Here is a 25,515-nt window from a genome sequence, read left to right as displayed (position 1 = left end):
CTCTCACCCTTCTTGTAAACTGTAAGAACACTGACTAACTTCTAGTCAGTGGGGACCTCTCCAGACTCCCAACTTTAGGAGGAGACTCCAGACTTTAGGAGATGATTGAAAGGGGTCCTGCTGTAACATCTTCTAACTCTGGGATGAATCCTATAAGTCCCCATGAACTCATAAACATTCAGCTAATACAGATAGTCCCTTAAAAATTCAGTGACCACAAATGGAAAGATACTTTTCCCACAGTTGTGGTCCTCCAAGTCAGAGGACCAGGCAACCCAAGGTCTATCATTAATATTAAAGCCTGAGGCCAAAAAATTATTGAAGGTCTCCACTTTTTATTCATCCCTATTTCTCAGGTGACCATCTTCAACAAGTGTTGGTCCAACATTTTCCTTAGACCTCCTCTTCCTGTTAACACATATTAAAAAGTCTTTTTGTTGTCTCACACAACAAACTGGCCAGTTTCAGCTCTAGCTGAGCTTTGACCTGTCATGTTCTCTCCCCGAATGTGTGAACCACAGCCCTATAATCTTCCTGTGAAACATGACTTTGCTTCCAGAGATGATACAATTTATTTTTCTTCTTGAGCTCCATAAGGACTTCTCTGTTCAGCCAAGCTGGTCTTCTGCCCCACTTGTTTGACTTACAACATGCTGGAATTGCTTGCTCCTGTGCTTTTAAAAGATGGTTCTTAAAAACTGACCAGCACTCATGAACCCCTAAGGTCTCAAAAGCAGATTCCCAGGAGACCCTGCTAACTCACTGAGTAGCTTAAAATTTGCTCTCTTGAAATCTAGAGTAACAACTCTGCTGACCTTTTTTCTCATTACATTGAAAATTTTAAATTCAACAATTTTGTGATCACCGTATCCAAGATGGCCACCTAACATCACATCTCCCACAATTCCTTCTCTGTTCACAAACGGCAAGTCTAGGGGGGCATCTTTCCTAGTTGGCTCACTGAATACTTGTGACAAGATATCTTCAACACACTTCAGGAATTTCTCAGACTTGCTTGTCACAGCAGTATGGTATTCCCAGTTAATGTCTGGGAAGTCGAAATCTCCCATAAGGACAAAGGCTAACTGATCCAGAAATTTCTCCTAATTGCCTGTAGAATAATTCATTGGTCCTATCATCCTGGCTGGGCAACCAATAGTAGACACCCACAATGACATCTGCGTTGTTTTCCATACCCCTAATCCTAAACAGAGGCTCTCAACCATAACATATCTGACTGCAAGGGTTGTACAGTCAAACTTCTCTCTTAGACACAGTGCATGTCTTCCGCTTCGCCCACCCTGCCTATCGCTCCTGAGCAGACTGTAGCCCTCCATCCCAGCACTCCAGTCATGGGACTCATTCCACCAAGTCTCACTAATACCCAAGCCACCATAGCTCTGGGAATGGACCAACGTTTCCTGTTTGTTTCTCATATTTGAGTGTTGCCCATTCTCACTCACCAAAAGTAAGTGTATTGTCATATCCAGAAGTATATGTACAGTTAAAATTGCTGGAAAAGTACCTTTTTCCTGCATGTTATTTGTCCTGAAAGATAATTTAACTGAACATTTGGGGGGAAAAAATTTGCAATTAATTCATCGTGTTTAGAGGTGGATAAATACTTTCCACTGAAAATGTTTTCTTTATGGTTTCATTGGACATTTGAATAACTAAAAATAGCATCACAGAAAAGACCTAATGTGTCTTGAAAACAAAGTTTTGTTTCTCTGAACCAAAATAGAATTTTGGTTTTAGTGGTTGCTGGCTGAACTTTTCAGCCTGTATTGCCAAATCCCCAAAACACAAGATTTCAGTTTTCCAAAGTGGATTTTTGTGGTTTGGGTTTTTTTGTTTGTTTTTGGTTGTTTTTTTTTTTTTTTTGTCGTAAATTCCTCTCCCAACTGTCTTTAATTGCAAAAAACATAAGACATGAACATAGTTTTCCTGTCACACTTGCTTTCTGGTAGTGCACTGGTAGTGCTCCATTTCTACAGCTGAGGTAATAGAAAAATAATGCAGTCAACAAGAATTGTCAGCAAACTTCTTAAAAATGTTGTATCACTTTTAAGTTATATAAAAATGTATTACTCTAGAGTGAATTTTCAGGAAATTTGAGATCTGCTTTCCTTGTTGGTAGACATATTTCATTTCATCTTCTACACACCAAAACAAATTAAAAGTTCAAACCTGAATGCTTTTTTCACAGCTGCCTAATCAATGACTGCACATTCATTTGCTCTTTGAATATTTGTCATACTGTTCAATGTATGTCAGTTATATGACAATCTCATTCAACATGCGTGCACAGACTTGATTTGTTCATTGAAATCTGTTGCTTTAAAGGAAAGAGTGCTATAAATAATGTATGATATATAGTCGTTACATGATGTAATCTGTCAATATTTTTAGATGTCTTTTCCCCAGATAATTCTGTCTTTAAGGCCTTTTGATGTGCTGTGCAGGTTTTTTCTCCTATTCAGAGGAGAGAAGAGGATGCAGAACTGTTCATGAATGACTAGGGCAGCCACTAGAGACTACCAGCTCCTGGACAGGCCTTTAACTCAATAACAATGTGGTGGCAATATTCGTCACTTAAAATGCTGTAGAATTTGCTTCAGTGCATCTGCAAAAATCTAGGAGAGGAAAATTCCTATGAAGGAAGAAGGAGGGAGAAATGAACAAGGACTAAAAATTCACAAAAGGAATGAAGCTGCGAAGGGTTCAGAGACAGAAGTTGAATATGTAGGTCCATTTCAGGAAGAGCCTACACATCCATCAATATGCTAGAAAGGACAGAAGTGCTACAGATGTCCAAAACCTACTCATTTTCAAAGATTGATTAGAAGTAACCAGATTTTTTTTATTTTATTTTTTCCTCAGGGATGCAAACACAGCACAGTAAGAGCATGCAAGATTGGCTTGGCCAAGCTTTTGACAGTGACAGTAACACCATGAAATGCGAACAACACTGAAGCTTTTGCTGGGTGAAATATGAAAAAAACAAAAGAAAAATAGCCCTGTGGAAAAAAAAAAAAAATTGGTCTGTCCTTTAATTCTAATGACAATGTAATGAAGTAAATGTTCAGTGCAACTGAGGAGTATCACTAACTGAAAGTGCAAGGCAGTTCCACTGACTTCAATGGAGTTGTTAGCAAACATGCTAAAACATTGCAGGACCACAAACTTTGGGATGTACAATGTTTGCCAGCAACTTTGCTGAAAGCAGACTCTAAAGAAGATAGGAGCCAAAGTTTTAATGACAATAGGCAAGTCTGAAGTCTCCAACTTGTTGATGCCACCAAAACAGTCTCTCGGCACCCCAGACTGGAGAAACCTTGAGGCAACGACCAGCTATCATGCTATCTCCTGTACTGCATCTCACCTTGAGGAAAGTTCCTTGATGAAAATCCCAACAGCTGCTGCCTTCTCAGCTTCCAAAGCCCTCCTTAAAATTCAACTCTGTCATCACTCTTCTGACTGCAGACTGCCAGCCAGCTGCCTCTGCAGCCTTTGAGAACCCCCTTGAAAATCCCATCTTAAATATGATTCTGAATACTAAATCATCACAAAATAATCAGTAATGTGAAAGAATAAGCCTTGCAGTTCATTTGCTCTGATTTTGAAATAAAGTCATTCTATAGGCTTCTGTGCATTTAACTACCATTCTGATCCCCCCTCCTCCAGGCATGCAACTAGTTAAACAATGGAAGATACTTACCTTTTTGGTGGGCATTTTTATTTTAAGTAATTCCGCTTCTCGACTAAGGACTTGCCAAGGTGCATGTATGCGGACAAAACTCAATCCTTGGCTCTTATTCTGAAACATAAAATGGTGAAAACCATGTATTTCAACATTATTGATCATTATACAGTAACAAGGTTTGAAGATTTCAGCTCCAACTAAATCATGCAACAGGAGGCAACCACAGTGAATAACCAGCTTCTGTTACAACTGGGCTTAAAAGTCACCTTTTATTTAAAAGCTGCATCTCCCAACACTCTAAAATCCATCAATCTACTGCCTACAGTGTAGCTGTGTATGCACCATGAAGACAGAAAGCTACAGTTCCAGATTTTGGAACCATGTGAACCAGAAACCTCCAGCTACAGCTTCTACACTCAGGTATTTTGTAAGTCACCTGACTGCATTAGTGGGCTTTTGTGCCCATCTGAACCAAAACAGAAAAAAATAATATTTATTGTGGAAATGAAGGGAATAAAAGTTAGGAGGGAGATTAGAAAGAGGATAGGAGGACATATTTTGGGAAGGACATGGAAGTGGACAGGGAGAGACTTTAAAGGCTTGATTAATCCTAAGATTAATGAACTTTGTGTAGCTCTGTGTGTGTTGGGGTTTTGGTGCTAGGGCATACTGGTACTTCACATTTTCCCACCCATATGTGTGTAAGGTTCAGGACAGTCCCCTCCCTTCAAGGGAGCATGAACTTATATCTGCAGTCCCTCATATATCCTGAAATTTAGAAGCAAGACAAGAAAACTGAAGCAAGGTGTCCAACTTGATGAGAAAGAGAGCTATGTTGCATGTTGGGTTTAAATGCAAAACTCAGGTGCCACACCTGTGAGTAGTTGCCTGGTTATAAGTACAAGCAGTTGCACAGAGAAAGGATGTTAATGGACATAGCTTAATGTCACTATAATCAACAAGTAGCATAATTCTACAAAACTGGGAACATAGGCCATAGCCATGGAAATGCAGCATCTTCTGTGGGAAATTGATTCCAAGAGAATTCTCTTTCTCAAAAGCTTTCAGTTAAGAAAAGTTTTAAACAGATATGTGAACTGCCATCTAAACTTAGGTATAGATCTAAGAGAATATTATAGCACATTTACCTTAGAAAAGCCTCTCACAGCCACAGTGATATTTTTCTTGTTTTGCATATAATTTGTTTCCAAACAAAGCTGTATCATATCACATTAGAATATCACCTATTTAGAAACTGATATTAAATCTTTTCAAAGTGTATAAATGCTTACAACTTCATGTAAACACCAAACATGCATTTGCTGAATGTTTCATAATTTGCCCTAATTTTTAAAAAAAAGTTAGATGGAAATCCCACTATTCTTATTGCAATCATTTTTCTCTTATTCCCCCTATAGCTGCAACATGGACTACAAAGATCACTAATCACTTTCAGCTAACGTTTCTTCAGTGGACCAATGTTATTTTAAAGAGCAGAATGAGCTGCAGAATGTCTCTTTCATCAGTCCACTGGGGAAGTCAGCTTTAAGAGAAGGAAGTAAAAATTTACTGGGCATCAGCAGATGTTCTGGTAATCATTTGCTGAAAACAGATTAATAACAGATGAGAGTTTAAATTTCAGTGGGTGAAGATCAGGAGGCTTCTTCTAGCTTTTGGCTAAAATCAAGCATGTGTCCTCTGTCTGGGGGACTATATTCCACACTGGTAAGAGGACGGACAGTCTGATCTAATTGGTTGTTTCCAGCTCAGGCTTATATGACTCCACAGATTGCAAATAAAATCAGTCAGATAATTTGAGAGAAAAGACCAGATGAAGAATACGACCTTTGCATATTTGAACAAAAATATGTTGGAAAGTTGTGCTGTTCATGAAGTGATATCAGATGCTGAGGAATCAGAGCCTTAAAAATCTTTAAAAGCCCTAAAAAACACCCCAAAATGGGCAACTGAGATCATTTTAATAAAGACTAATGCAAAGTAAATAGAGAAAACAGGACCAGGTGATTCCTGTTGTATGATAAACAAAAAATGCAGAACAATAAACCATTGAATATTTAGCTTGGGATTAAAAAACTATGCTTCCCACATCTTCCTATATTTTTTCCAACATTAAAATTAATCAAAGAAATTTAAAATACATTTAAAAAAATTAATCTCATATCATATCTTAAGGGGTAAACCATCTACCTAGTTTTCTGTTGAGCCACCAAAATAAAAACCTATACCAGCTATTCCACTGGTAAGGCTCCTTTCCCCACTTTTCAAGCCCTCACCTGCATTGCTTCCAGTTGTCTGGCAAAGACTGTTCAACTAACTTATTCCCAGAGTGCTTATTGTATTGCAAACATTACTACAAGCTAGAACTTGTTTTTCTCATTGCCAGGGTGGATTTATAACTGTCTACTGGAGACATCCACTAAATGGTGACTTTTGGTTAATCACCTGAAATGATCAATGTACATGCTTTCATGAATACAGTTTAATATTTGCTCTAATGAAATGTTGTCAGTCTTCTATTTTGGAGATTCAGTCACTATTGCTTATTCTTGTACTCTAGATGCATCACTAAAGCTAACATGTTGTGCTGGCTGAAGTTATTTTTGTCTGACCATTAATTTGTTATTTAATACAGCCACCATTAATCAAGTCCTTTTTCTCTTACAGCTGATGTCCCACAGGATTTTATTCTTGGCCCTGCATTGTTCTATGTCTGTATCATTGTACTCCTTGATTATATTACTCAAATGACTAAGTACTGCTATGCAGATGACAAACAGATTTGTTGCTCCCATGATCCTTTTTTCATCAAATCTATATTCCATATTACAGAGTTCTTCCATTAAGTTCCAAGAGTGGAAGTTTTTTAATAAGTTGGTTCTGGATTATTCAAGATATCTTTATATCTTGGCCTCTTTTCTATTTTATAAAGTCGAATTGGGCTTTCCCATTTCAACAGGAAAACTCAGCATTAAAGTCAAATGGAAGAAAATCTGGAAGGTCTCATTTGTTTTTCAATCAGCACATGAAGAGAAATATATTAGATATTTCTTTCAGTCTATTATATGTTCCTAGTAGTTTCAAGGAGGACTTTACTTAAAGCAGTCTATATTGCATTTTTTTTTCTGACATAGGGAAAATGTATAGGCTGAAAAAAATCAGATTTCTCCAAGGAGATTTCTTGTCTTTCATGCCTAAAAAGCAAAATGCATTAGCACTTGCATCAATTGCAAGTCTAATACTTCTTGTAAACTTAACAAAGCCATAGCAGAAAAAAAAGTATAAGTATGAAAACTCTCATATAGATATATATAAAGAATGTACTCCTATTGATTATCATTTGACTAGTGAAAGCTCAAAAAGTTATTATCCTTTTTAACTAAAAGCTGAATGTTCTGAAACATGGCTAGACAAGCATAACAGGCTAGACTAAGTAGCAAAGCACTCTCTGCCCCAAAATTCAGATTTTTCATTGAACTTAGTTTTCTACAAAACTCAGATTTCAAGTGAGAATTTTGCCATTCTAAAGTTAGTGGTATATCGGTGTTTCTCACCCACTTTGACAGTTACTGTTGCCCAGCTGTAACATGGAATATTTTTGAACCACTATAACACAGCTAGAATGTTTTTATTAATCTCTTCTAGCTCACAGCTTCTCAGTTCCAGCCCTTGCAGGGACAAGCCACAGACTGAGGGGATGCACCACGAAGCATTCCTATTGCAGAGGAGTTTGTGGAGAAGTCCTGTTGCTCTGTAAGAGCACGGCATGTAAAAGGTGGAGTTTTGTGTGTCCAGCTCAAAGATTTCTCATAGTACCATTATTTTGCCAGGCCAATTTGACTCCCACCTTACCTCATTCAGACAACCTGTTTGTCCTGTGTCAGCCGTGTCACCTCAAGGTGATATGTTCTCAACAGTTTATTTAGACACCTCTAATATCAGCTAAAGCATAAGATGCTAAAGGTATCATATTTGTCAGTCACAGTCAACGCAATAAAAAGGACAAAACCAATAAATTATACTCTGGGAGAGCCTTGGAATTGTGGTTTGCATATTGCTCCTAGCAACTCTGCAAATAAAGAATGCTACATTTTACTAAGTCTTTCTCATTGCTTCCTTGTCATGAAATCACTCATTGATCATCCTATATTAAAGTAATACAGCTACATATAGCATACATATTAAAGAAAATAAGTTATTTTAAAATCCTTGTTCAAAGAAATAGATTTCTGCTGTGTATCTTAATAGGGAGAAAAAAGAAACACTGAAAAGTAGAAAAAAAGCCTAACAGAAGTGTAACTACTGTCAAAGGGAGTCCAAGGGAACTGCTGATCTTTCTTATGATTTAAAAAAATGTACGTAGGAAATGGAAAGGCATAAATTATAAAACCTGAAGCATATAAACTTCCTTCTTAAAAAGGACAAACTATCCGGGCCTTAAACTTTTTATCCTTCTGTGATTATTAAATAGACAGAAAAATACCAGACATATACAGACAGCAAGTTTCTAATGGCTTCAGTTAATATAATCAGACATCTTTTGCTGACACTGGTAATACCAGCCACACCAGGAAAGCAACAGTGAGACAGTTTGTAGAGAGGAAAAAGAAGACAGGTCCTAGTAGCTCAGTAAAAGTAATCATCTTCTCATTTATTGCGTCACCAAATGGATCAGTCACGCCTGCAAATGCAATTGTTCAAAATTGTCTGCTCTCCTGATACCAGCCCTGGAAATGAAGGCAAATAACAAAGTGATGTGACAGTGCAAATAGAACACAATTTCTTGTTACTATCACAGAACTCTGGTCACATACATTTCATGACAGCTGAGCCAAACACTGAGCTGTTGGCCCCCTGGCACAGGTACACAGGACAGAATGACACCGCATTGCCAGATTCAGACAGTGGCTGTAGAAGGGTCTATATTTTTTGCCAAAGGTATTGAATCTTTATCTGTAGAAGGATCAGCATTTTGCTGCTCTTAATATTTTGTATCCAAGATAGAAAATCAGTTTATCGCAAAGTATGCGTATCAAAGCGTGTGTCGGTTACATTATGAAAAGGAAGGGCAGCATACTAGTCTGGGTGAGATGTCAAGACCCAGAGTGTCTCAACATGGAGATGTCAGTCCAGAGCAATTCCCTGCTCGCGTCATCTATATAATTATAGGCAAGTAATATAATTCTTTCTGTCACTGATTAAATGAAGATAATGGAACTTCCCTCTATAAAAAGACATTTGTGAAGACAAATATGTTACAGATTGCGAGGTGCTCAAATAATACAGTAAACAAAGTGTATGGCTGCATACAGTAGCCATACTACGCATCTTATAATTTTTACATTTTCCTTCAAAAACTGTAGTCCCTCTACCTTTCGCCAAACTTCCCCTTTTCTATTTTCATTATTTCTCTGGGGTACAGCTGCGCCTTACTGTACGGCTGTATGGTGCCTCACATCATAAGACTCTCATTAATGCCTGCAGATTCCTTTGCAACGGTGTTACAAATAACTAGCAGCGATCCCTGACTGCTCCAAGAAGTTATCGCACTCCTGACAGAAAATTAGTCACACATTGCACAAGTGTAAAGATGCAAAGCACAGACCTGTTCACTGATGGCAAAGGTAAACTCCATCTAGCTCACAGAGCTATGTTTATTTTTAGCTGCTCAACAATATATGAAGCAGAAATGCTCAAGTCCAAATTTCAGACCTTAAGAAAAGCTGCAATAATTTATGCATCTTGACAGTTTGCCTCTCACTTTTCCCATTTCTACCAACAGTGATGGTGTTAATGTCCTGTTTATTTTACTCTGCTACTCTCTCCTCTGAACATAAACAGTTAAAAAAATGTGCTATTGTGTATAAGCAAAGAACATAACACCTTGAAATGAAAAATCTGGCTAAAACACTTTAAAAGAAACTGTAGAACCTTAATTCCTTAGATAAAGCACTGTGGAATGAAACAGTTGACTTTGCACATCCTTTGCAATGTTTCTTCATGGAGTTGCTACGTTTCCAACCAAAATCTTCCCACTCATCTACAGACAGAAAGTGTCCCTGAATGGAAGATGATACAGGAAGCCTAAAAACACAGGCGTGCTTCCCCTGAAAAAGATGGAAATATTTAATGGCACACAACATAATGAAAATGAGCTGTTAGAAACTCAAGCACAAATGTAGAATAGATTGTTAAGTCTGCCAAATATAAAAAAAGGCACAGACCTCTACATTACTGCAGTACTCAATGAAGAACCTATATGGACGTGAGTTAAAAATATGTCAGGATTGTCACTCAGTTTCAATTCTTTCTGAATGCAAATTTTGGAGTTAAAAGTTAGTGCATTTTCTGGTTATTACTACAGCATGAAAAATGTGACTTTCAAATGTAAGGCAAAAGTATCCCTATTTGTTTAGAATAACTTTATCAGCAAATTTCTCCTATGTCAATGACACAAATTTCTTGCTACAAAAGCATATCACAATTTCAATACATCTTCTGAAACTAAAGAAAACCAGAAATAATAATAAAATGCAAAATTGGAAAAAAACCCATCCAAATCAGACTTCCTCAAAAAGGAAGGCAGGAGTGTGTCTATGCTACCACCTCCTATATTTTGGCAGTGTCAATGGAAAAACACATAATCAGCTGGCCTGGTTACATTCAGTGCCAAATTAGCTAGCAAATAAGCCAATATTCTGCAAAATACATCATTTCAAACTTGATTATCAATAATAAAATCAACAAACTCTTGAGGCCAAAGAGTTAACATTAAAAAGGGCAAAATGTAATTCCTCTTGAGGGAATGAGACACACTAATCTGCACAGAGATTTATACCCTAAATAATTTTCCAGATGAAGCAGCAAGATCACGGAAGTCAATCTTTAGGCCAGATAACAAGCATGTTACCAGTAGGGGGATTAATGAGATAGAGACTGAACCCCCAGTCCAGCAGGCTCAAATTTGAAGAGGAAGGGGGGGGGGGCAGAAACCAAAAACACCCACTAGTAGTTAGGATACCAAACTGAAAATCAGAGAAATGGCACCTTAAAATATTAAAATATTGCTTCATCATCCAATGCTTGATCTGGGACGTTAGCAAACAAGAGTATAAAAGGATGATTTAATTTTGTGTTGAAAGATTTAAATTTCAATTCATTCCTAGAAAAAAATATTTTGGAGGGTTTACTTTAATTTAAAAGTGTTAACAGATGGTAAAAATGTATTTCGTTTACTAAGCATGTTCTCCTATTCATGTGCCACAAGCCTTTCCAGGGTAGTGTCTCCCTTAGAGGTCTCTCACGAAAGATCAGTAGCAGTAAAAGGAAGGTTGCCTGTATTTGCAGTGGCTTGACTGGGAGAGGATTAAGATTAAGATAATCAAAGTGTTCTGGTTGGCTTGTTTGCTGGCAGAGAATTCAAAACCTCCCTGGACAGTTACAGCCTCGGTGTAAGCAGGGAGGTGTAAGAAGGGGAAGAAGCACTGGCAGTCGCACAGTAACATCACATGACACATTTTGGATAAGGCAACAGGTCCAAGGGGTGGATGAATAATTGGTTAAACAACAGGAAACTGGGTAAGAGGAGATCCTGCACTGTTGGAAAAAAAAGTCACCAAAGGGGATTTCCAGAGTCAGCACTGTACAGCATCATCATAAGTGGCCTGGTAAAAGAGATAAGCACCAAGAAGACAAGCTGTGCTGATGAAGTTTTTCAGGGTAGCAAGCATAAGGCAGACTAAGAAAAATTGTAGAAAAGCTTAAATGTAACTAAATATAAAACAATATATGTGGATTAAAACCATTTTCATATATAACATACGCACATATAATAGGCTCTGAATTGGCCTATACCAGTCAGTAATGACATCTTGGGGTTGCAACAGAAAGTTCCTTGAAAATAACAGCTCAACATTTTGTAATACTCAAGAAATAAAGTAAACATTATGTTCCGCTAGGAAATGAATAGAAACTAAGAAAAAAATATTAACACATAGCAGTCCATGCTGTATCCCCATCTTGAACTCAATGTGCAGTCCCTGTCTTCTCACCTCCTAAGAAATAAATTAGACCACAAATGGGATCAGAGGCGGCCAACAACCACCCTAAAAGCCTTGTTATGACAGCCATATAGGAATCACTCAGTAGACTGAGACCATTCTGGAAAAGAGCAATCTTAAGGAAAACATTGTAGAAGTCTATAAAATCATGTGTGGTAAGGAGAGGGGGTGTGGATGGACTGACTGCTGTTTCTTTCAGGGCAAGCACTAAGGGGCCTCAGACAAAGCCAATCTACGCTGTTGGGAGCCAGACTCAAAATAAACAAGACACAGATATTAATGCAGTGGGTAGTACCTCTGTCTTGCCAAAAGACTTTGTGGGTACAAAAATTGTATTACGTTTCAAGAAGAAACTATACCAGTTGGAGTAGAGACCCACAGCAGGTTACTAGATAGACAGACTACAGGCAGTGGGGGAAATTAGCTGCACTGAAAGTAGCTGTCATCAGGAGACCATCAAAGTAAAAGTGTCATAAAAGTTTGTACCATTCCTATTTTTTCCTAAACATTTTACCATTGTAGCTGTTAGATACACAATACTGCGTTGACGGACTGTCTCAAACAACAGGACCATTTTATTGTTATTATGCCAAATCTAATAAGAGGGACTTTAGGCCTTTCTTTCTCCCCAGTATCTGTCCTCCTACTTCCTATATCATCTCTTCAATTAACTGCATAGCCAAATAATACACGGCAAGTAACATAACTGCCTCACCCTCGGACAGATTATAGACTGCTATATGTGACTATTGTCATGGGGGTCACCTCCATACCGGTTACAAAAGGGGCTGGTTGGCAGGTCTCTGTTCAGTGGTGCAGTGGAACCTGGTTGATGAAGATCTCTCAGTAGGTGCTCACACCATGCCTGAGTTCCCTGCCATATCACACACTGCAGCACCTCTGTTCTAGAGTAATGGAGACTCAAGAGCTGTCATTAGTTCATAATCTCACCACTGACCAGTACCTTTTTCTTCAGATTATGCTACAATCTAGTGATTAGTTTATAATAAATAATACAGATTATGATGCAATTGCTTTCCTTCTGATGTTTTAATGAGACTACCATGCCAGGCTCTCAGATGATGTAATTTGGCACAGCTACACCAAGTTAACAGAGCTATTTAGATTTGCATCATTAAAGGTTATGACCTGAAAGTTGAACACAGTAGAGTCTGGACTCATGCTGGTTTATCAGCAAGGAGAAAAGATCAAAGTTAATTTGGAATCTGCGACCACTGACTGAAGGAGGAACAAATCCAGACAGAACTTAACACAAGGAAAAGAATGTAAATTTATTTTATTCTTGAGACTTAAGGGCCAGAAATATTTTCATCTTCATCAATCAACCAAAGGAAAGCTAATGTTGTTTTGCTATGTGTCCCAATACTCTGGTTACTTGAGAAAAAACTTCATCTCTTATTGCATAGTACAAGGGAAATTGTTCTTTTCTCAGTAGCTCTCAACAGGAATAAGTAGCAACAAGACTGAAGTACAGCATACTCCATGGCTGCTTTGGAAAGTTGTTTCTCTTTTGAACCAAAAGATCTCAGACTGGGTGAGTCAAGATACATCAATGCTCAAAAACTGATTTGAAGGCTACAAAGTCTAGACAGCTGTTGTCTATAGGTGGGATTAGAAAACATGGGATTTAACTTTAGATGGGGAAAATGGTGCTGGAAAAGGTCACTGTCAGTATATCTCCCTTTCCTACACTTTGGCACTAAAAAAATCACAACATTAAGTATAAAAAATAACCTTTCCTATGTTGACAATGTTACAACTTAAACTTCTTCAAAGCAAGTGTTTTCTAAGGGACCCCATCCCATCTCCAGACAGTACTTGACTGCTCTTAGTTGCAACGATGATGTTTTTGATTCTTGTTAAATTGTATTTCCAATCCTGGTATTATTCATTTTAAGTGTCAGGAAGGGCTAAAACAGATTGTAAAAGAGTACAATGGCATTTCTTGTACTTCTTCAGCAAACAAGACAGCTAAATTCAGGTAGGAACGTCTCTTTTGTGCTTCTAAACACACCTAATGCAAAGAACCAGATTGCACTTCCAACGACCCAGCACCAGCAGCGGTATAAAAGAGCTACATTGATGCTGGGACTAATTCCCTATATCCAAGGGCTTCCTAGAGAAGCAGTTGCCAGCCAGTGAGGCACAAGCCTGCTTTAGATGAAGTGTGGAGGCCAAGCTGATAAGCTCTGCTGGATGCTTGCAGGCCCTGCAGGCGATTAGAAGGCAGCAACAGCAGCAGCAGCCCTACAATCTGAACAAACCATCAAACAAAGAAAAATAATTGCTTAAAACATTGCAGCTGAGCCTAACATGAGAAGCTTGGCAAACAGGCTGGGAATTGGTGTCCAAGAAATACCTCGTTCATAGATGGAAAGTGCAGTATTATACTATTTCTAGAGCTCTACGAGATCCAGCTCTCCCAGCTAATGTGGTATCTAGGATGGAAATAATATCCTCCCACAGGGGCATGACAATCACTACTGAAATCAACCAGTAAATGGACAATATGAGATTTTCTGCAATGTTACTTAGCCAGCACTTTCTAATGATCTCTGTAGAATGCAATGAATTATCAATAGTTTTGAAAATCAGACCTCAATACAGTCTATCACCACATCAGGTATCTCTCCTGTCTATACTGCTAGTCTCAGCCCCCCAAAATTATGATCCAAAAGATAATCACCCAGTAGATATCAGAAGAACACCTATTGCAACACATACTGCATTCATCCATGCTAGCAGTACTGCTTTGTATGTGCCATAACCTTTGTTGGCCCGATTTATCTTTCATCTCTATCACCATAAATTGGGAAATCACTCCACAAAAAAAAAAAAAAGGCGGTAGCTAGTCAGGATTTACAAGTGCCAGTTTGCTCCTTTGTAACACAAAAATTAGAGAGGGATTAGCCACCAACTACATATCTTATTTGACCAGCTGTCTGTCAGGTAAAAAAAAAAAAAAAAAAAAAAAAAATTAAAAAAGACAGCTGAGAAATCATTGTAAATCAAGTGTGAGTTTCAATTTCTTTTACAATTCTAAGAACAAACTATCAGCAAATGTTACTACCACAATGTTTGGTAAAGCTTGACACAATATGAAGTTGTCGGTTCTCCAATACATTTCACGACTGCATTCAACAAAAACACATTTTAGTAAAATTTTTTTTGGGGTGGGGGTTGACATTGAAACATGAAGATTTAGGTAGAAAGTTGAACAAATCGCTTCTGGAGATGTAAGGGTCAAGTGGGCCTACACCTTTGAAGTATGAAAAAGATACTGAGCAGATACAATATAGAATATGAATATTAACCTGATACAATGCCAAATTTTTTTGTGCCTTGAGGGAAATGAATTAGTGAAGCAAAAATGTAAGATTTGTTATTCCAAACCTGGTAGTATTATACAAATTTAAATTTACAGGAAATCACTACCAGATTTTTTAATAAATATGGTGCTATACACTGATAGCAGTAAGTACCTTCATCCATGTCTTAAAATTCATTTTATGCCTCATTGGAAGTACTCATTTTTATCATTTTCATAAATCTTCTTGCTTATTTTACATCAGCAGCACTCAAAGAAAATCACATCGTGCCTCCTAGACAGTCTTTTTAAAATGTAGATATATATATTGCATCACCTTGAACATCTGTGTACCTTTGTGTCGGTATGTTTCTGCCATATTTTTCCTATACTTCTGCCATACTGAATAGTATTAGCACTATTATTTTCTGATAAAAATTTAATTTAAAACTATTCTTTTCTGATAAATATTTGAAGTTCATACACATACACACTATGCTAGGCTGTGATTTAATAATGGGAAGATACACTGAGCAACAGAACACCCGAATGTGTGGCTAAAGCCATCCACTCTCCGGAGAGGTCTGTGAGATCTGCCTGCTGCTCAGTCTAAGGATGCTCAAGCCAAATCTTTCCTGTAGGTTGGGCACTGCAGTTCTTAGACATGCCCTGTAATGCATTTACTCTCCAATGTATTTCCTTCTATACATCAGGATAGTTACTCATGAATACTAAGTCAAAGCTTTCTCAAATCAATGGGGAAAAAATTCTCAGTATACTAGTGTTATTAATGCCTGCAGAATCTAGCTATCATTTTTAAAGCCCTGATAGTGTCACACGCTTCAGCTTGCATCTTAAGTGGGTACATGTACTGAACATACAAGAATTCATTCCTGTAACAAAAACTCACATTATGCTGAGTTTTGAGTGCCTCAGTAGGGTATTCTCCTAAGGACTTCAGTGACTGCTTGCTTGATAAAGAACCTCAGGACACAGTCTCATAACAGAAACTGCTACAGCATTCACTGTCCTCACATGTCTGGCATAGTTCAGTAAGTGTTAACATATATGAAGAGTTCAGAGGTGAGCACATGTCAAGTGATATCATCAAGTCTAAATTTGTCGGAGAGAATATATCGGGACTGAGATTAAAAGAAAAAAAGAGAGGGTAGTTTGCTTTGCCTCTTTTTTTTTTTTTTTTTAGCTTGTTTTGGCAGTCTTCAGTAAACATAGCCATCTCAAGCAAAACTCCAGGGGACATCACCAAAGCAATCTAATACTGGGTTTTGTTTAACACAAGTTTTTTGTGATCTTTTGTTCTTGGCATGCAGTAGGCAGAGTATTCTGAGATGAGAGACTCAGAGTTATTCTGCAAAATGGGGAGCAAGAAAAACAAACAAGCAACCAAAAAATATTAGCAGATTTAAGCAGTAATTGGCAAACTATAAGAAATGAGCAGACTAAGGCTTGTAAGTTAGTTAACTGCATATTTTGGTTTACTAAAGAAACAATAGAGAAAATCACGTCTTTGCCTTCCATTACTACATAACCTCACTGTCACTTATATTGCACAAATATTGCATTTTTGGTGAAGGATAATTTAAATGCATTGTAATGTCTTTAGCCATAAAGTTCTTCAGTCAGATCAAGATCTTATTTACCAAAGTTTGAGAGGATAGCACATATTACTGATTGTATTCCCACTGCAATTTTTCTTGGCAACTTTGTTCTATTTCCATACATTCAAATGATAATCTTGGTAATTCAGGAACCATCTTTTTCATCTGTGTTTATTCAGAACACACTGGATTCTCATCTGTCGTGCGCCCTAACAGTAGTATAAATAGCAGTAACAAGACAGATCCAGATCTGGTTATATAGCTTCTGCACACAATGTTAAAACATTAAAAATATAACTTTATCATTCACTATTAAAAATATTGAGTGGGGGTTTTGCCAAAAAATTCACACATCAATCACAGATAACTGAACAGATGTTTTGGCTGAAACAGGCTTCAACTGGAATATTCACACATACACAAAATGACCTCTTAATACTGGTAGGAAATTATGATTGTAGAGCTTTCTCAAATTTCATTTCAACAAAGACCGTTAACTAAATATTTGCAACACGTGTTAGCTCTTTTCAAATATTTATAGAGATAACTAAAGAAAAAAAAAACAAAACCCAACTAATTGCAATCCTTCCTTTTGACTGAAAGCACAAACAGGCATACACAAGTTTATATAACTCTGAAAGTCTAAAAAGTGCCTTAATTCCCCTTAAGTCTACACGTTAGTATAGATATACACATGCATACTATACATACACAGTTTTTTATATATACACAAATTAGAAACCCCTGCTTGAACTGTGACTCCAGGCAAGGGAGATTGCCTTGGTATTCAAACCTTCTCCCCCTGCCCCTACCAAAGGGGAAAGCAGCATTTGGGCTTCCCACTGAGCAGTATGCAACTACAGAGAGTAGCACTGAGAGTGCGTTCTGAGCAGGATCATCATGCTTTGTTATCCTCTAAGGCAGCCTCGCTGGTCCCCTCTGAACCATCTGAGCACCCCAGCTGCAGGCTCACTGGTGCAGGCACTTGGTAGGTTGCCATTTCACATTAATTCAGGCTGGCATAAGTTACAGAAGTTGTGGTCCCAAATTCCCCCCTGCCCCTGGCTGTGTGGCTACTCACCCCCTCCCCACCCCCCTGAGCCAGTGGTCACATTTATATAAGTGGACAGTGAGTTTCTTTAGCCAGATCAATTCCCTGAAAACTAAATCCTAGTTTTAAAGAGCAGTTAATTTTCAACTGGATCCACACTTCGAGTGATCAACTCCTGGCAGCACTGCAAGACAGAAGAATGTGCAAGATACATTCCTCGGGGCAGGAAAGAAGCGGACAGATACACAGAAACCCTAACTCAGATCAGCCTGTCCTGTGCCTTCAGAATGCTTGCAAAAATGAAAACAATAGCCACAAGAAAACCTGTTGTTTGACTCAAATTTAATGTCCTATTTTTTTCGCTTATCTTTTAATTTTTTTAGTATCTAGTTTTGAATAACATTCAGGGAAATCTCCTCTTGAAAGAGCATTTTGAAACAGATGAGAAATGCAGTTTATAAAAAAAGATAAAGCAAACTGTTTTCTGAAACTTTGGGGGGTTCTCCCTCAAATTAATCATTCAGTTGGTATAAATCCCAAAATAATTTTCATCAATCATAATCATATTTTCTATTTAAATCTCACTCTAGTACACTTTGCCAACCTGCAGTTAACAGGTATAAATCAATGTCTCATCATGATATGTTTGCCAAACTCAGCTTTTTAGAGAAAAGTAATATTAAATTTGCAGTAGTGTACCTTTTGCCATCAACTGAACAAATCAGAAATGTCGATAAGCAACATTTAATAACTATAAATTTATAAATAATTTAACTGGCATTTATTTTATGATTAATAGCTGGCATTTTATAATTTAGAAAAATTAGTCTATAATAAATACAGCTGTTTGTGTTACAGGCAAGTAGCAGAATAAAGGCATAAAATCACTGAGAGGAAGAAAAGCTGAAGAAGTACAGAATGTATATGCGGGTAAAAAACCCAAACACATATTAAGAACAGAAGCTGTGGGAAGTCTGTTTTCAGTTGTGAGAACTGACTGTAAAGATTAGTACAGACCCGCTGCTAGGAGACAACTTCCCATTTTCCATTCTCATTCTCCTTCACATGAATGCTTTCACACATTTGAAAAGCTGTTTGCTAGTGAAAAGAGCTAGCATTCACCTAATTCTCACCTTCACTTTTCTGTTGCTTTCTGTTCAACAATAAAGGACGTGAAAACTGGAAACCAGAACTATAAGGAACCCCGACAGTATGCCAGGGAACACAGAGACAGGAGGTGCCATCCACACCGATATCTTCAGACACACAATAGCTTTTGGCTAGTTCTGTTCTATTCTTGTCTCTATCCTTAGGTGTTTAATGACATGGGAATAGTATTTACTTTAAGTTCTACTTCTAAAAGTCTTACATTTCACAGCAGTTCTGGCATTGACAAGGAGAAAGACACTGGTACGAATCTTGCCAAATTTTCAGCTTAGCAGTCAGTCTTCAGAAGACAAGTGCTACTACTTTGGGGAACCAAAATGAGGGAAGCTGCAGCTCCTCAAACTCCTGCTCCTCCTCTGGAGGAGGTGATGGGCCTGGGCAGGCAGCTGACAGCCAAGATGAACTTTGTCCTTCAAAGTTGCCTACCCCTTTATACTGATTCTATGAGCAGGTATCCAAATACGTGCACTCACCTTAGATATGGGGAGTATTAGGCAATACGAATTTACCCTGTTTCTACTTGACAGAGCACGTAGGTTTGTACTAAGGAAATGACCTTCTTGCTTTTGCATCTCTGCCACCTTCCCATCTATTTTCAAGGGTCCAGGTAGCAGGAAGATGCCCACTGACTCACTTCCTGGATTTGGCTTACAGATTTTGATGTATATTTCCTTGGCTACACTTATTATTGTGATTTTAATTACACTGGAGTGCTCCGTAATTATATGGCAATTATTTTCTTTGATAATTACCATTGGCATGTACAAGTGAAGGAATATATCTAAAAGCTACCTATTAGTTTCTTGTGGTACATAAATTTCTACATTAACAAAATGGCTTTTACATTATAATTACATTTACATCTTTTATGAACTAATGGAAAACAAGAATTAATTACAAGGAGCACAGTACATTACTACAGATTAGCTATACTGATATCAGGAGCGTTACCAATCACCATATTATAAACTACACCTACTTTTTAATACTAAGATGAGCTGTCTTCAATAACGTAATCTGGCAGGTCTCCTGATACGTGGGTTTCATCCTGCCAAGGGTGAGACTGATATTGCTAGTAGAGCATTATGAAGATCTGGAAATTAACAACAACTTTCAGTTGGATCTTGGAGCATTTAAAAATATTCTTTGTGCGGACTTTTCTGTCAAGAGACTTGCCAGTTGGTGGCCAGATGTGACATAATGCCCCTAAACCACGAAATAGTTTCCAGGAGAGTCGCTTGTGAACTGTGGCTCACAGGTGAAAAACAAACTGGGATCCCGTGTGGTGCAAGCTGTCTTATGTGTTACCATGGTGCTCTCAAATGCCTCCTGCAACAGATCAGTTGAAAAGCACAAGTCTTCTAATGAGCAAACCTCGGTGCCTAACTGAAGATGAGCTTTGCCAGCTCTAGGTGAGCAGTTTCCTAGGGACAGCATTGCTTTAAAACAGGAGGGACTAAGGGAGAAACAATACTTTGCGTAGAAGTATTTGAGAGAGAAGCAGTCACGAAGTATGGATTCCTCCTGTGTGTAGCAGTGCCCAGATTTTCACAGAGGAGCACCCATCTTGGACATTATGACTTCAGGGCAGGCCTGTGACTGACTGATTGTAACTGATGGACAGCAGGGAAGGGTGAAGGACTGACTTCATGTAGACCAAAGATACACAGTCGTACCGAGGAGTGGCAGGATCTCTGCAGGTATAGGATATGGAGATGAAAGAGCATCATGGACAGAATTGGAGAGTCCTGGAAAGGGCAGTGGGCTGTGGTGGATAGGTGAGCAGTCCTGCAGAAGACTGTGGATGGTGAGATGGTGCAGAGGTGAATACACAGATAGGTGAGCAGGTCAAGCACTGGTGAGCTGAAGCAGTTAGCATACACTGACCTGTGAAAGCTGAGTGGTGCCACTGGAGGCAGAGAGTAACCATTACCCAGTGAACTCACAGAGACCTGTGACAAGCAAGCAGGCTTGCCAGAAGCACAGAGCACTGCAGCATATTGACCTGTCCTGCAAAAGCCTGAAAGTACACCTATGTTACAAAGAATATCATATGAAATTTCCTAGGTTCCATCAACCAGAGTGTGGACAATGAAAGGATGCAAGGTCCAAAGACCTTCCATAGATACACAGTCTTTAGGATGCTACTTTGCCTTGATTACCTAACAGGTTTCTGTGACTGTTGAACATCTGTAAATGTTAAAAGGCAAGCAAAGAACAATATTCAAAGCCTGTAAAATGAAGTATGGAATATAAGAGTTGAAGAAAGAGCAGGAACACCAGATGTTTTCAAGACAGGCAACAGGGATTTGCAGCTCCCAAAAAAGTGAGGATAATGGGGGGTAAGTCGAGAAAAGGATAAAAACACATGAATCCAGAAAAGGTAAAGGCAGCCTATACAACCTGCGCTGGAGCTGAAACTTTGTTTCAAAGCATTACAAAAGAGAATTATCTTTCACATCCTGTGGCCAATTTCAATGGGAGCAGAGTTAGGCCTCTTGAGTGATTTGGAAAAAATTCCTAAGCATAGGATGGGCAGGGATATCCTTCCCCATTTTGAAGGGATTAAGGAAAAATAACAGTAGTTTGAACTAGCACTTTGGAGGTGCCATCTTGGAGTTCTCCTTAAGAATTTGTAAGACCTTGAATATATTTTCTATCTCTGAGATGCTAAATTTTCTTTGTATTACTAAATTACTCTGAGTAAACCATGACTGAGTTTGGTGAACATGTAGACAGAGCCTGCAGACAAATTCCCCATCTCCCAGTTGGTAAAGTGATGCCATGACCAAGGGAAATGCACTGTGCTCTTCTGGCAGAGAAAGTCATTGGTATTCTTCTAGTGTACTTAATGTTGGCATTGACCTACAAAAAGTAATGGCCACCTCTACATTTTCAGGGGTGCACTTTAAGTAGCGTCTTTGTGTTCCCCCTTGAAAGGTTGCTGTTTCCAAAGATGAGAAGGAGTATCGTCTACATGGCTTCATTTTTTTTTCCCCCTAACTACTGGATGCTAATCCTCTTTCAAATACACATGGTTCATTTGGTTTACCACTAGACATCTTATGAAATTCCAAGGTCATCTACCTAACTCCACCTGAAAAATTTCCTTTAAAGTATAATATATAGGTCTCAAACCTTTCAGTGAATTCAGTAAGACTCTAAAATGAATGCAGAGATCAAGGAATTGAAGGGAAAAGTGACCAGTGAACTGATGAATTAATTCCTAGATGACAGAGCTTGAGTATGGAGCTAAAGCAAACATATCTGCCATCTCCATAGACAAAAAAAAAAAAAAAAAAAGCCCCACAAAAGCAACAAATAAAAACCCATACAGCTGTTCAAAATAAATAATTTTGTCCAATTGTTTTGTTTCAGGTGATGAAATCATTGTTACATTAATGATAACCTAGAATAAGCACACAGAAATCAGTATCTAGCTCTTACAGGTTTTTTTCATTGGTCTATCACCATCAGCACATATCTGTACACATAAGGGAGACTTAACTAGTGTGAAGACAGTTATTAGTCCTGTGTATCAAGGAAAGAATTCACTCCAAAGGGTATATTTTCCATGCTGTGCATGAGGATTTCATCACCAAGCTCCCATTAACTTTCATGGGAATTGTGCAGCCTGATGCCACCCTGCTATTTTTTTTTTCCTTGTTGCTGTATTCAGGCCAAAGTAATTGCTGATCTGGAACAATAGGACGTGATGCAGTTTTGAATTATTTGACTTGTCCTATGACTTAAAAGACCTTACAATGAACTGGCAAAGATAATTCTAGCTGAAAACAATCTGATTACAACCTTCAATATGGCTTATGTACCACAGTTTCCTTTTTCCAAGATGCAGGCATTAGAAGAACCACATTTTATAAAATGAACCAATCCCAGTTTGACTAAGCTGTAGCTGAAGGTCTTTTCTCCTACAGAAGTCCCAATCTGTGGTATGCTAAATGCTTACCAAGCCAAGCCCCTTTGAGGGATGGTTTGCTACAGTACGTAGCCCAGACACCACTGGAGAGACAGAAATTACCTTGGTGCTTGCAGAACCAGAAGAGCCCTGCCTTCATCTAAATAGACCTGCCAGGTTATTGTGGAAAGGAGAGAGGAACTTCTGTGAGCAGTTTCCTCAGCATATGTAACATAACAATCACAATATTGCAGCAATGCAGATGCCATCATGGTGGCTACAAATTATGGCAGCATATTGAATTTTTTCTATTTGTTCTTAAAAATGGAAAACATAAACACATCTCTTACCAGATTGAAAAGGCAGCTTCTTCAAATTATTTTTAGCAACATGAAGTGCTGCCATATTCCTAGGTGCTATGCATCCAACAGTTCCCACTGCTAAGAGAAACTAGATGCACAATATTTTTGAAATTATAACAGTATTCAGAAGCTGCCACTCAAGTACCATCAAACATGTTCACTTTTACATTGAAGCAAAATACGTCAGGGTCTTCAAAAAACAGTGCGGCTTCAGATTTCTCCTGTTTCCCCTTGAATGTCACCGTTGCTCTACAAATCCATTCATTAAAATTGGATCATGCAGACCAACCCTCACTCCTTTTCACTGAAAAAGTTAAGTGAGACAGTATTTGGTTCCATAATGCTATTTCTGGTGATACAAATAGGTGGAGATCTCAGGTACCATGGTGTTTGCACAGTAACCTTGTGCCATACTTGAAAGGGACCAGAAAACTGGACCAGAGTTCACTGGAGAAGAGGTGTATTTCTGCAGGTTCCAGTGGCCAGAACAGATCTTTTGAGGGCTGGAAAATAATAGAGCATCCCCAAGCTACAGAAGCTGTAGATGACCCTAGCCACCATCAGCAAAGTCCAAATATAAGCCAGACCTGTAGTCCTTGTCAGTTCCCATACACATCCAGCGCACACAGCAATGAAACACACTCATCACTTCTCCCTCCATCTATATATACATACATAAATCTTTAGATTCTTGTCATCTTGCAGTAAAAACAGAACAGGTAACTAATCTTTCCCTCTACGACAGCTTTCCCCCACTAAAGCTGTGCTCATCCACACAAACTACTACTGGGTTGTTGGAGCTCAGCCCCTTCTTAGAACTTAGGCCTACAAAGGATTAAAGAAATAATTTGTGTTGGAAAGGACATTCTGATTTCTAAGGGACAATTACTTTTTTTTTTTTTTCTTTAAAAGAGCCTTGTATTATCCATGCTGAACAGCTTGAATATGAATGCACTTTTCATTCCAAAATGCCTTCCTTTCATATACAATACAACATTTTAAAATGTACACACCACAAGATGTCTAGTTGAGCATCTGGAAGGGAATAATTCCTTCCCTATAGTGGCTTTCTTCCTGGAGAAATACGCTTGGCTGTGTAGTCATAATGTCATGAGCAACAGACCTTTCAATAACTTAAATTTGGACAGAATGAAACACACATCCATTAGAGTCACCAGTAAAGCAAGGAGACCTTAAAAGAGTCCAAAATATATGAAAAGAATCCCACAAGCCTGATTCATTACTTATGTTACCTGTCCCTGGATCTGCTAAAGGATAACCCTCACTCTGCACATATACAAACAGTGGTTTTTTTCTCCTAAGACAATTCTGTCCTTCAAAGACTGATTTCCATGGTGGGATACACCCCAGTCTTCTCTCTGCTGGAATCCATTCCTGAATCTGAGATGGCAGAAGCTGGTGAGTGCCACCTTATGGTCTTCCCTTCGCACATGTGCCACTGTACTGTTGGTTAATTGAGTGAGTGAATGGATTTTTCTTTCCTTTTCATTTTCTTGCAGGTATTTTTATTATTTTTTTCTCTCTCTCTGACATTCCAGTTTTAATTTCTAACTCCTCTATCCTCGCCCCCAGCTAAGCCATTCAAGAGTATTTATTGTCACTTCCGTAAAAATGGACTGGATATTGCTCTGATTTGTGAGATGAGGGGGGGGGGGGGGGGGGAAAAAAAGCACCGGACTGCTGCTTACTCTGGCAATCCAGAAGCTCTTGACAGTGGAGGCTTTTCCATAGCCACTGTCATCAGAGGCCAAAACAGAAGTAGCAAAGCCAGAAAGATCTCTTTCTGAAAAACCATTCACTGCTTCACTTGAAACTGGTCTTTTCCCCTGCAGTGAGAAGACACGGCACCTCTGCTTTGTTCTCCCTGGCTCTGGAAGAGAACGCTATCTCTCCTCACTGGAAGATGTGCTCCGCTCTCATCTTCCATAGAAAAAAAATGACTCAAAACCAAATCCCATTTCCTCCCTATTCTTTCCATCAATATAAGCAAAATCAATTTGTCTCTCATTTTTCTCCTTGTTTGTCAGTCTTTGTCTCTGACACAGAGTTTTCAGACAGAGAATGCCTTTTATTTAATCTGGTTTTGTACAAGACAAAAACCATGAGGGAAGAACAGAGGTGCATATCTTAGATCTTTTATAACAACAACATAAAACAGTACATAAATGAATGTATATGTGTAAAAAAACAATGTATTAAAAACAGGGAGCACTTATCTACAGTGTTACATTCACTCCCAGGTGGAATTCTCAATGTCTCTTACTTAC

The 25,515-nt window shown here is 38.4% G+C and overlaps 1 protein-coding gene across 2 annotated transcripts in view; it reads right to left on the bottom strand.

Moving 5' to 3' along the window:
• Positions 1-25,515, bottom strand: part of ANO2 (anoctamin 2) — a 192,231-nt gene that overhangs the window by 149,393 nt on the left and 17,323 nt on the right. For both annotated transcript variants that reach the window (XM_037390413.1, XM_037390414.1), the window contains one exon: positions 3,722-3,820. In XM_037390413.1, coding sequence (XP_037246310.1) covers positions 3,722-3,820 — 99 coding nt within the window. The remainder of the gene's footprint in view (positions 1-3,721; positions 3,821-25,515) is intronic.

This window comes from Falco rusticolus, chromosome 5, assembly GCF_015220075.1.
Source record: "Falco rusticolus isolate bFalRus1 chromosome 5, bFalRus1.pri, whole genome shotgun sequence".
Taxonomy (NCBI): domain Eukaryota; kingdom Metazoa; phylum Chordata; class Aves; order Falconiformes; family Falconidae; genus Falco; species Falco rusticolus.
Note: the sequence above shows the minus strand (reverse complement) of the source record. Positions and strands in the feature narration are given on the sequence as shown.